Source organism: Rattus norvegicus, chromosome 2, assembly GCF_036323735.1.
Source record: "Rattus norvegicus strain BN/NHsdMcwi chromosome 2, GRCr8, whole genome shotgun sequence".
NCBI lineage: Eukaryota > Metazoa > Chordata > Mammalia > Rodentia > Muridae > Rattus > Rattus norvegicus.
Window position 1 is genome coordinate 226,313,370 of NC_086020.1, and position 12,150 is coordinate 226,325,519.

Here is a 12,150-nt window from a genome sequence, read left to right on the forward strand (position 1 = left end):
GTGTTCTGTTCTTCCAGAGAAGAAGAACTTGGAGAAGCCTCCCACATTTATTGGAAAACCGATAAGAATGCTATTTATCAGAGCGACGGGGGTAAATCCTTCCAATTTGGTAAGTTTATAATGGCATCAAAAGTTAGCTTGTAGCTGGGAAGTGGTGACCTCCAATCCCTGCACTCTGAAGATAGGGGGAATCAGGAGTTCAAGGCCAACCTGCACTGAAAAAAAAGACTTAATTTAGAGCCATTTTCCCAGACCCTAAGTTGTCATCTTATTATTAAAACTAGGAAGACATTTTGAGCACAGAAGTAAATGAAATAAAATGCTTCCTGGTAAACAACCATTTATAATATTAATTAATTTTTAAAGGTAAATCTGTATGTTTAAGAGATTATAACCCAAGATTAAAGGTTTCCCAAGCTTTATAGGTTTTAGTGGTCCTATATGCATATAGAAGATTTGAACTCATCAATTGCCTGAGGTAGATGGTATTAAAAATACCAACATCTACCAACTCTGCTTAATCTGAAATCCTAACTTCACAGCCTCCCACTTTACCTTGGGACAACTGTGTGGTTTTGAGAGAAGCAGAGAGATTGCTGGGTTTCTTTTTTTTTTTTTTTTTTTTTTTTTTTTTGGTTCTTTTTTTCGGAGCTGGGGACCGAACCCAGGGCCTTGCGCTTCCTAGGTAAGCGCTCTATCACTGAGCTAAATCCCCAGCCCCGATTGCTGGGTTTCTTTGCCATCACATTTTCCTGGTTTAAGAATCACCGGAGCAAGTGTCCTATTGTTTTAGTTTACTCACAGAAGCAAGGACTGGCAAGCTTCTCAGTGCTAATGCCAGGTGATTATTTCCTGTGACATTTTTGGGTTAGGTGTTTTCCTGATTCAGCTTGAGCAAGACTCTTAAAAATCAAGATGTGTTAGAAAACAAAATTTCTCAAAAATTAATAACCGCTCATATTTCCTATATACTAATATGCTTACAATAATTCTATAGAGGTGATAGTGTTCCTGTCTCACACATTAGAGGCAGGGGCCCAACGTTTAGCAGTCTAATCAGGTTTGGTACCTAACATGGTCTAGAAGCCAACTCTGCCACTACGCCCTACTGACCCTGGAAATATGTAGGGTTCTTGGCGTATATGGTTTTCTGTGTGAAGATCGTTGCGTTTTCCCTTTAAGAAAGGTGTTTTCTGAAAAGACAAAGGAACTGTCCTGGATAGTTCACCATTCTAATCGGGACAGTTTATTTCTTTGGGCAGTTCCTAATTCTCGACTGAATCTCTGTTCTCTTTAGATCGTGTCTTTCACAGTAATGAGACCACTAAGAATGTGTATGAAGAGATCGCAGTGCCAATCATCAGCTCTGCCATACAAGGCTACAACGGTTCGTGTTCACTTCTGTTGCAGAAGATCTCCGCTCTGCCATGCCCATTCCTTAGTGTTGATCATTTGCCTCCCTGTAAGTTTGTTTTGAATCTTCCCGAGTACATTCCTAATGTGTCTGTTTATTCCGCTTATTTTTACAGGTACCATCTTTGCCTATGGGCAAACTGCATCTGGGAAAACACATACCATGATGGGCTCTGAAGATTGTTTGGGAGTTATTCCCAGGGCAATTCATGACATTTTCCAAAGGATTAAGAAGGTAGTTACCTCAGACTTCCTGTCACGCATTGTCAAGTAGGGAGCACTGAGTAGCAGTTGGTGTGTTCTTCACAGAACAACGAAAGAGAAAGATTCACACTCACCTCCTGATCTTCATGGGAAAAGGAGAAAAGCATAGCACTGACTCACACACTTTACAGAACCTGAAACTCTCTGATTTTTCCCCAAAACAGTATTTCCAACAAAAAGTAGACTAAGCTAAGCAGCAGGAAATCCTATCAGCAGGGCTGTGGGCTCCACCTTAGCCTTGCTGGTTACTAGTAATTCTCAGGGAGCCATAAAAAGTAGATGTGAGTCAAAGAGAAAGAAAGCGGTGGGCAGCACCCACGGGCTGTTTTTGCAGCTTCTAGATGAGCGTTTTCCTGAAGGTAAAGCATCTGGCTTTAGAGCTCTCTTTGGCCTGGATAATGGCCAGGGCACTTTCTTCTCCATTTTCATTATCTCTGAAATACTGCTTTCATGGCTACTGTCTGCATAGAGCCATGGGTCCTGTAGCTTTACAGCTAACTTTTTCTTAGGCTCTTTGACAGTGCTGGTTTATAAATGGGATACTTTCTGATGTCTGACACATGTTGTATTCTCCTAGTTTCCTGAGAGAGAGTTTCTCCTACGGGTTTCTTACATGGAGATCTACAACGAAACCATTACAGACTTACTCTGTAATACTCAAAAAGTGAAACCTTTGATAATTCGGGAAGACATCAATGTGAGTAAAAGAACTGGGTGACTTCACTGGGTCACCCAGGAATGGGTCTATCAGCAGTCACGTGGGGCAGGAGGTGGCATTCAGGGGGCCCACAAACAGAGAGAGAAAAGTCATTGCCTTCCCAGTGTGCCTAGCTCCAGTGGATCCAGTTTGTACTCAGTCGCCACGCAGATGGCCCTAACGAACTGAGTCACCATGCTGTCATGTTGGAACAGCACTAGTACCAATGATGGAGGTCGATAGTGAGGTGGGGAAGGTAAGACTGGGGGCGGGGGGGGGGGTGTCCAGTTATGTTATGACAGGGTCATGGAGCAAATGGATGGATTTATTAAAAACCTAGTGAAGGGCTGGAGAGATGGCTCAGTGGTTAAGAGCACTGACTGCTCTTCGAAAGGTCCTGAGTTCAAATCCCAGCAACCACATGGTGGCTTACAACCATCTGTAATGAGATCTGATGCCCTTTTCTGGTGTGTCTGAAGATAGCTACAATGTATATAATAAATAAAGATGTTTTTTAAAAAAAAAACCTAGTGAATTAAGGTGACTAAGGGTATAAAGTGTATCTGATACAGAAAATATAAACTGCAAATCAGGTTCTGTTCTAAATGCCTGTTCTAAGTGTGTGAAAGTTCACAGAATTGTACAGATTTGGGGTCTGGTTAATTTTGGTGTGTAATATTTATATTTATTGGCAAGGGTTTTTAAATAATGAAGTTTTTAAAGTAAATAATTTTGTGTAATGTACACAGTAAATTGTGGACAAGTTGCTTTTTCTACAGAGTAATGGTTTCATTTTTTGCTTTCCCTAATTCAACAATAGATTGTAACTTTGGAAACAAACTTTCTTTCTCTAATCTTTCTATGATTAAACTGTTTTCAGAGGAATGTATATGTTGCTGACCTCACAGAAGAAGTGGTTTATACAGCAGAAATGGCTTTGAAATGGCTTGCAACAGGAGAGAGTAAGACTGCTGTATTTTACATTCATATCAAAATTATCAAGTCACATTTTTATTGAACTAAAATAAGATAGTCTTCAATAAGATAGACTTGCTACATTGAGCTAAAATAAAACCTAATGGTTTTTCTTTGGTTTTAAATTAGTACAATTAATATAAACTCGCTTTTTACAGAGAACAGACATTATGGAATAACCAAAATGAATCAAAGAAGCAGTCGTTCTCATACAATTTTTAGGATGGTAGGTAATTCCACTTCTCCCTTTACTTGGTCTTTCCAAAGAAGAATTTGCTCATTTTTGACAAATTGCCTTTTCTGTCTAGATTTTGGAAAGCAGGGAAAAGGCTGAGTCTTCTAATTGTGATGGGTCTATCAAGGTGTCTCATCTGGTGAGTGTTTATAAGTCATGACTTTCCATGTGGGCCCCTATTGGATGATTGCTGTAATAAGGACAGCTTACTAAGTAGGGGAAAGGTCAGCAGTTGGCAGTGAGTGGTCATAGGAGTGAGTAGCCTCAGGTATAAGGATGAGAGCATCTTGTTCATGTGTGTGATGTCTACAAGGTTTCAGCTGAGGCTCCTTCCAACCACCACCAAGGTCAGAGCCTTGTTTCTCCTTCCTGAGAGCTGAAGTTTAGAACTTGGATATGTTTCTTAAATCCTAGTCAGTATGACTTATAATTGTATGATAAAACAAAAACTAGGTGGAAAAATATTATTTGTTTGTTTGTAGAACAAACAGTGAGAAATGGTGGGAACTTTTACCGTCTAACGATCAGCCTTACGGCCTTCTACATGCTAGGCAGTGTTGTACCACTGGATGCCTCCCCCGAAGTATTTTAGCCCATAAATCTCTTAGAAGAGAGTCACGACATTCATCAGTTTAAATGCACACATTGCCCAGCCCCTGCTCACTGCACAGTCACTGAGTGTGAGCAGTGTGCAGACGTGGCCTTTGCCACGTGAGTGACCCTCCATTCACCTCCTCCTCCATCAGGGAATCACCGTGTAGCCAGGAGGGCTTTAGAGTCATCATTTTTCTGTCTCGAGTGTTGAGACTGCAGGCATGCACTGCCAGACTCTGATATAGCCCTAACTTCACCTAATAGTTTAACTTAATAACAAAACCTGCCCGTGTTTTGTTTTCTAATCTGACTTGTGATATTTCGATATAATTTTAACATTCCTCTTAGTCGTAATACTTTTTTTTATAAATTTTTTTTGTCTTTAATCTTTTTTACAGTTCAGTTGTTATCCCCCTCCCAGACCACCCAGTGACAGTTCCTCATCCCATCTTCCCTTCCCCCAACCCTGCATCTCCAAGAGGATGTCCCCACCCCCACCAGGCCTCCCTACTCCCTAAGGTCTCAGGTCTCTGAAGGGTTAGGTGCTTCTCTCACTGAGGCCAGACCAGGCAGTCCTCTGCTGTGTGTGTCAGGGCCTTGGAGCAGCTGGTGTGTGCTGACTGCGTGGTGGCTCAGTTGAGGCTGCTGGCTTTCCTGTGGGATTCCTCTCCTAATACTCAGCCTGTTTCTTTTGTTTGTTCCTGGCTGATTGGTGTGCACTGATTAGGATCCCACTTGTGCCAGCATGTCAGCCTATCTACCTCCCGTGAAACTTCTAGGAAGGAAGGATTTCTTTTTGAGTCATCTTCCGGCTCTCACGGTGGTTCTCATGATTGTCTCATGGCCTTGGGGGACTGTTCCTCTCCAGCTTCCATCAGCTCTGCCTTGTGTTTTGTCTGTGTTGTCTTCTCCTACCCAGCCGTCAAAATTGGGAGGGTTTTGTGGCTTTTCAGGTTCTTCTATTGATAAACTCCAAAGCTTGATTTCAGTAAAGGTTTCTGAGTTCTAGTCCATGTCTCCCTCAAGACGTCTATGTCATTGCCTGTATCTGAAATCTCAGTGTGTCCAAAGCCAATCCTTCCTTCCATAACTAGCTGTTCTTCATAGATTTTTTCTCCCAGAAAAAAATAATGTTGTACACAAAGGCAGGAAACCTGAGTCTCAGTGGACTCTTCTGCAGTTGAACCATTTCCTACTGGATCCATCTTGACAGTTCTGTGTACACTGTACTCTCTAATTACTGTATCTCTGGATTCTCCGCAGTCTTCGTTTCTTCAGTGCATCATGCAGACTTCTAAGAACACTAAATACTACTTTGTTAGGTCATTTCATTGGTCAAGAGCTGGCCACTCCCAGCTGATGTCCCTTAACTTCCTTCTAAAACCCTACAAGCTCCTGTCTCTAAGTGCCTGAATACAGACACTCATCTTCACTCTCCTCACTCGCTCACACTGACTGCCTCCATGTCCACTGCGTGTATGTGATATATGTAAATAATCTGTAGTGGGCACTGAGAAAGGAAAATCAGGAAGAGTATTGGCTTGGACCATAGAACAGGAGTAGATAATTACTTGTAAACCCTTGGAAATCACCACAGAGAAAGGAGGCTTTTCTTCTCTTTTAGAGCATTCAGAAAAATTTCCAGATCATGAGCATGGTGCTGGGCTCAGAATAAAACTGAAGATGTCTCTCCTCTGCCACTGTCTCTCAGGTCATTGTACCTGTGCCATCCTGAGCTAGATTGTGCCCTTCACATCTGTGTCCCTGCGTCACCGCCGTTCTGCCTGGGCATCGGCTGCAGCTTTGGCTCTTCGTTCATGCTGCACTCTGGGCCATAGTTGTTCCTGGAGGAAGTTGAATCACTCTGTGTTACTCCAGTGCATAAGTCTCTCTAGTACCTTCTCTAGGAACTCCCATGTTCTCCGTCTTGCTCACAAGATACTGCATGACCTAGCCCCTGCCTATAAACATCCATTGTTGCTTCGGTTCACCAGTGGTGCCACAGCGTCCTTTCCTGGGTTTAGTGGATTGGCTGTTTGGTTTGGCTTATTAGGACAGGGTGGCCTGGAACTCTGCAGTGTCTGGGCTAGCCTGGAGCTCACTCAGGAGGTAAGGCCGGTTTGCAACTCATGGCACTCCTCCTCCCTTTACTTCCCAGGTTTTAGGATTACAGAGGAGCAGCTGAATCCTCTCTGGGTTGGTAGTAAATACCCTGAGGGGTCTGCTTTGGGAGCCAGCATGCTGACCTTTATACACAGTGCTGTTTCTGTTTAAATCTCCATACCTGGCTCCCTCTTTGTCGTTCACATGGCCTAGTGTCGTGTCTTCCTTGTCCCCTATTCCAGAGGATACATTGTGTCCCTCTTTGCCCTTTTCCAGATGCCCATTTGAATCTGCTCTTGTACTTGTATATCCCTTCCCTTCTGGACAATCTCCTCGGTAGAACGTCCGGTCTGTAAGAGCAGAGTGTCTTTGCATGGCTCTCTGCTCCAGCACCTAATACACTGCCCAGAGTGTAATAGATAGATAGCCTATTTTTCGGTGTTACTTAGGAAATTAAATAGAGTGAGGTGTGGTACACACATGGCCAACCCAGCAAAATGAGTTCTGTAAGAAGCCTGACCTCTAGTGAGCTTGGACATGCAGTTAAGGCTGCATTCATCTTAGGTGTGCGGGAAGTGTGAAGATAGCTAGTCTCCATTGAGAAGAGTGTTCCCCTTGGTTCTTGAATACAAAATAAGGATGGACTAAACATTATAAGTAAAAAAGAGCAGCAAAAACTACAGCAGAGACCAGGTTGCAAAGATCACACTGGTAAATTTGGATGTGTAGGACATGGCTTCATCACATGGGGTGTTTGCAAAGAAAAGAATGAACAAGATGTGGAGGCCGCTGGGAAAGAAGGAACCAGAGGGACATAACAATGTACTGTTTCTTTAAAATATTCCTTTACTTACTGAGCGGGAATTCATTATTTCTAGTTACGCCTCCTAAACACTATTTTTGTCTGTCCTACAGAATTTGGTTGATCTTGCAGGCAGTGAAAGAGCTGCTCAAACAGGAGCTGAAGGTAATGAGAACTTGTTAATATCTGATCATTTATGGTAAAAGTACTGATAATGAGTCTTTATTATAAAAATCAAACATCATTACTTTGATCTACAGCACCAGCTTAAAAATTCAGTTCTGCGGTTGATAGAGCTTTGTAGCTGGGAAGCGCAGGGATGTACTGTAAGAACCATCTAGGCTTTCTTAATCAGTTAGAAAATCAGGAGAGTGGGAGGGAGGCGCCTTCTAGGACTGACAGACAGAGTCTATACTTTCTATTTACCTTGACACTGTAGTCCACAAAGCTTCCCTCCATTAGAGATCTAGTGACTATGACTAGTGCTGAGAAGAGAAAGAACAATCATGAAAGCCATTCCAAGAAGACCAATATCTGACTGCAGAGCTCCCGGGTGTGCCCACAGGAAGAGCTGCAACAGTCAGGCCAGATGTGACTGGATCAGTTCTAATTTTTCATAAGGTTGGCCGTCTGATTAGTCCCACTCTCCCTATATGAGTAATAAAACCCAAGAAAGGCCAACTCAAAGGTAGTCGGGTTCAAATGAACAGGCAATAATTCTCATAAGCAAGAACCAGTTTTAATATTTTAGTGGACAAAAAGATTAGACCATTTTAATAAAGTGGTATCTAGGAAAAACTCAAAGATTGTGTAAAACTCATATACAGTTCTTAAAACTCAAAGATTGTAAAGACTTAATGAAAAAGCACGCTTACAAAGATATTAATTATATAAATGTTCTAGATTTAAATATTTCTAACAAAATCAAAAGTACATTTTTGTGTTTAAACTAGATGCAATGATTTGAAATGTGTATGGGAAACAGGCAAGACTATCTGAGAAGAATCTGAGGGTAGTAGGATGTGGAGCCGCAGTGATTAAACTTGTGTAATACTGAGGGAGTTGTTGGCCCACTAGAGCTAAATGGGAGATCCGGGAGCAAGCTGTCTACACCTGTAACCGCCAGCACTCAAAGGTTAAGCAGGGAGGACTACAGTTCGAGGCTAGCCCAGGAGCCACAGGGAGATACTATCTCAAGGAAGGGAAGGAAGATGAGTGTTTTAATTAAAATGCAGTCTACAGCGGGAAAGGCTATGACTGTCTACGACACAAAGTCTAGAAATGGAAAAGAAAGGCTGACAAACAGTAAAACCTGAGGGAAAGGAGTTAATGGAGCATTTAGACTGCATGGCTTACTCATGCTGACACTCGCCGTGCACTGTGAGAAGCACCCCACAGGTAACAAATGTGACAGAAATAACATTGGTCGCTAGTTATTTATTGTCACAGTGGGTTTGTAGGAGCAGTGCATTGTAAACCTGTGTCTCTCAGTGGGCCAATTAGAGTGGGGTCGGCACAAGGTGGAGTTAGAAGATATGAAATGAAGAGAGTCAACCTTTATTGATAGGGAATTTTTCTGAAAGACATTTTCAAGGGAAAAGGCAAAGTACAAAGTAACATAAACAGGCTGCCTAGGAAGGGGAAGGGAGGGGAATGTGCATGGGTGTGATTTTTAAGTCTGCACGACAAAGCAAGGGATGACAGGGTTCTGGTGGGGAGCAGGGACTGAGCTGGAGAAGTAGTGCCTTTTCAAGGTTTGCATTCCCCTTTAACTTTGAATCACGTAAGCACATTAATAGTTCAAAAAGAAAAATTACTGGCAATTGTTTGGAAGTCTGTGATTACCTTTATTTAAAGGTTTATAAAAAGTAGATTTGAACTGAAGTTAGTGGACCTTGGGAAGCAGGCTGTTTTCCTCCTCCTAGTTCCTCTTTTGTTGTTGTTGTTGTTGTTTTCTGTTTTTTGTTTTGTTTTTGTTTTTGTTTTCTCTCGGTGACAGCATTTTGGCATTTCTGCCTGAATAAATATGTAGACAGACTAGGGAGAGAGAATTTCTTAGCGTTAAAAGTGAGTTCAGGCAGAACCACAGCATAGATTTTAGCTCCCAACTTAGCGTCTGTCTTACAACTTACAAGCAAGTTCTTTATCTAATTTGGAGACTAATTTTTACATGTTTAATTCAGGTATGCGATTGAAGGAAGGCTGTTACATAAATCGGAACTTACTTATTTTGGGACAAGTGATTAAGAAACTTAGTGATGGGCAGGTTGGGTAAGTTTCATTGTATCCTTAATTCTTACGGTCTTATCACATTGGAAATTGTCGTACTTTAGTCATAATCGTGTATGTTGATTTCTTTTACACTTTAAAGAGGTTTTGGGTTTCCATAAGCCAGCTTCTTTAAGCACATGTGTTTCCTAGCACTGTGAAGATTACACATTTTTGGATACAGTGACACGTTAGTACACACATGATGTGCATTGTAATTGTCTCATCACTTAGGACTCTGTGGTACAGTTTAACATGTCTATATGCTCCTCAGAAGGTGGGAGCTCTGGAAGGTTTGGCTGCTGCCTCCAGCCATCTTCCCCAAGGCCCTTCCATGGCTGATGCAGTGCACACTACACGTATCAGAGCCTGGGAGATTATTAAGCTCTCTGCCCCCACCCCCACCTCACCATGGTCTGCATCTCCATCCTACGCTGAACTGCCTGTCTAGAGAGCCCTTTACTAAATTTTTGTTTTATTTTTTAATTTTTCACACACAGTTGATCATTAGAGGGACACTTCTTAGGAATCACTTCTCTCCTGTCACCTTGTAGGTCCCAAGGGTCTGACTTAAGCGTTCAGACTTTAGCATGGGCACCACTGAGCCATCTTACCAACCTAAGAGCCTCTCCTTTTTTTTCTGTTTTATTAGAATATGCTATACATAATTTATGAGTACAGCTTCTTGTATATATAAATCTAACCTGAGTCTATTTCCTACCTTAAGTATTTTAATAAGCCTTAATACAACCTTAATTTAAAACTTAATTTATAAAATTATGACTGAGTGTTCGTTTTTTTAAAGGAAAACATTTTTCCATAGATTCTCAACCTTTTTCTTCCCCCACTTGTTTCTCACTAAGTGGTTTCATAAATTACCGAGATAGCAAGTTAACACGAATTCTTCAGAACTCCTTGGGAGGAAATGCGAAGACTCGTATCATCTGCACAATCACTCCAGCGTCGCTTGATGAAACACTGACCACGCTCCAGGTGAGGCTCACTCTCCTGTCCGTGCACCACAGGGAATGAGCAACCTTAAGAAGAAGAGAGGGTCACCTTCCTGTCATTGTCATAACATCTGAATGAAGCTGATGTGCAGTCTAGTAAATACCATTCCTTAATTTAAATACCAAGGCTTCAGTCATTTGTATCCCGTCGCTGTAGTTTTGGGCACAACCAATACTTTTAATTGAATGATTTGATAGTTCTTTTAAATAACTAATTTTTTCCATTGATACATGATAACTAGAAGTTTTATATTAGATTCACAAACAAAAGAACTAGTGTTACCACCAATAGGAATCTAAAAATATATGATGTATGTAAGCAAACATACTAACTGTATGCATATGAACTGCAGGCTGAATTTCCTATTTAAAAAGAAAAGAAAATAGAAAACAAGTTAATGTAGCAGCTTCATTGGTGAGGGATTCTGTGTTGTTAATGCTCACTGTAAGATAGTCACGTGCCCTTGCTCTAGTTGTTGCAGGGGTAGGGGATGTAGCTTGCTAGAATGGCCGCATACCGTGCACAGACCCTGAGTTTTCCCTGTTGTAGAGAAAGTGTTTTAATGTTTTAAAGCTGGGCTTGATGACACACACCCCAAATCCCAGTACTTAGGATGCTGGAGCAGAGGGCCAACCTCAGTAACATAAACACTCTTCCTAAGTAGAAAAGAAACTAAGTCTCTGATTCCATCTATCAGGAAGCAGAAACAAGATAGTTCCTCTTCATCTGCCTATCAAGGTTTGGGCCAGTCTGAAGCATATAACAAGCTCCTTCTAGAAAAGGAAAAAGTAGAGCCGTTGAGTACTGGGTGATGGTACTGCCAGCCCCAGGGAGTTTATAAAGTAGATGCGATCTGGCTTCCAACATGATCGCCTTGACTTAGTAAAGCGACTAATAAGAACAGTGTCCTGGGAGCTAGAGATGGCTCCGAGGACAAAGCCTGTCCTTCACTACTGTGAGGACTGCAGTTGAGATTCCTAGCACCTAAGCTGGGCAGACATAGCAATTCTCTGCAATCCATGCACTCTGGAGGCAAAATCAAGAGATCCTAGGACACGCAGGCTGGCGAGACTAGCCAAATGGCAAGCCCCAGGTTCAGTAAGCAACTCTGCCTCAGTAAAGGTGAGGCAATGGAGGAAGATACTGAACAACCCTTGTCTTTTGTGCACACGCGCACACACACACGCACACATAGGCGCGAATGTGTACCTACACATATAAGCACATCACTGCCCCCACCAAAAAATAAAAAATAAAAGGAAGGGCAGGTCCTTTTGGCTAGGAGTGCCGTTTCTTTTTGCAATAAAGTTGGTTGTAAGAAACAAGTAGTATTGATAATTGGAATTATTTTAGCATTAAACATCTTATACTTTTATGTTTTATCCCAGTTTGCCAGCACTGCCAAGTACATGAAGAATACTCCTTATGTTAATGAAGTGTCAAATGATGAAGCTCTCTTAAAAAGATACAGAAGAGAAATAGTGGATCTTAAAAAACAATTAGAGGAGGTACGTGTGATTTTATATTTTGGTAAAGGACTAAGCCAGTATAGAATAATGGCCTATACATTTATATAATGCTATAAATTATATTGCTATAAATTTATAAATATCTGAATTTCTATAACTTAATTTGAAAACAAACAGGCTTTAACTAAAATAATTCAGTTCATAAGAATTCAGCTTCAGGAATAAGGATAGAGCAGTAGAATGCCATCCAAGGCTGGTCCTCTCCAGCAACAACAAAAGAAATGTACTACAGAATGAAGCACATTGTTTCTGACAGTTA

At 41.5% G+C, this 12,150-nt stretch overlaps 1 protein-coding gene across 4 annotated transcripts in view; it reads left to right on the forward strand.

Annotated features, from left to right (window-relative positions):
• The window catches only part of Cenpe (centromere protein E), a 58,667-nt gene that overhangs the window by 2,400 nt on the left and 44,117 nt on the right, over positions 1–12,150 (forward strand). For all 4 annotated transcript variants that reach the window (XM_063282221.1, XM_006233351.4, XM_039103858.2 and 1 more), the window contains exons 2-12: positions 18–109; positions 1,298–1,387; positions 1,530–1,648; positions 2,255–2,374; positions 3,255–3,336; positions 3,508–3,575; positions 3,658–3,723; positions 7,197–7,248; positions 9,267–9,354; positions 10,215–10,344; positions 11,751–11,870. In XM_063282221.1, coding sequence (XP_063138291.1) covers positions 18–109; positions 1,298–1,387; positions 1,530–1,648; positions 2,255–2,374; positions 3,255–3,336; positions 3,508–3,575; positions 3,658–3,723; positions 7,197–7,248; positions 9,267–9,354; positions 10,215–10,344; positions 11,751–11,870 — 1,027 coding nt within the window. The remainder of the gene's footprint in view (positions 1–17; positions 110–1,297; positions 1,388–1,529; positions 1,649–2,254; positions 2,375–3,254; positions 3,337–3,507; positions 3,576–3,657; positions 3,724–7,196; positions 7,249–9,266; positions 9,355–10,214; positions 10,345–11,750; positions 11,871–12,150) is intronic.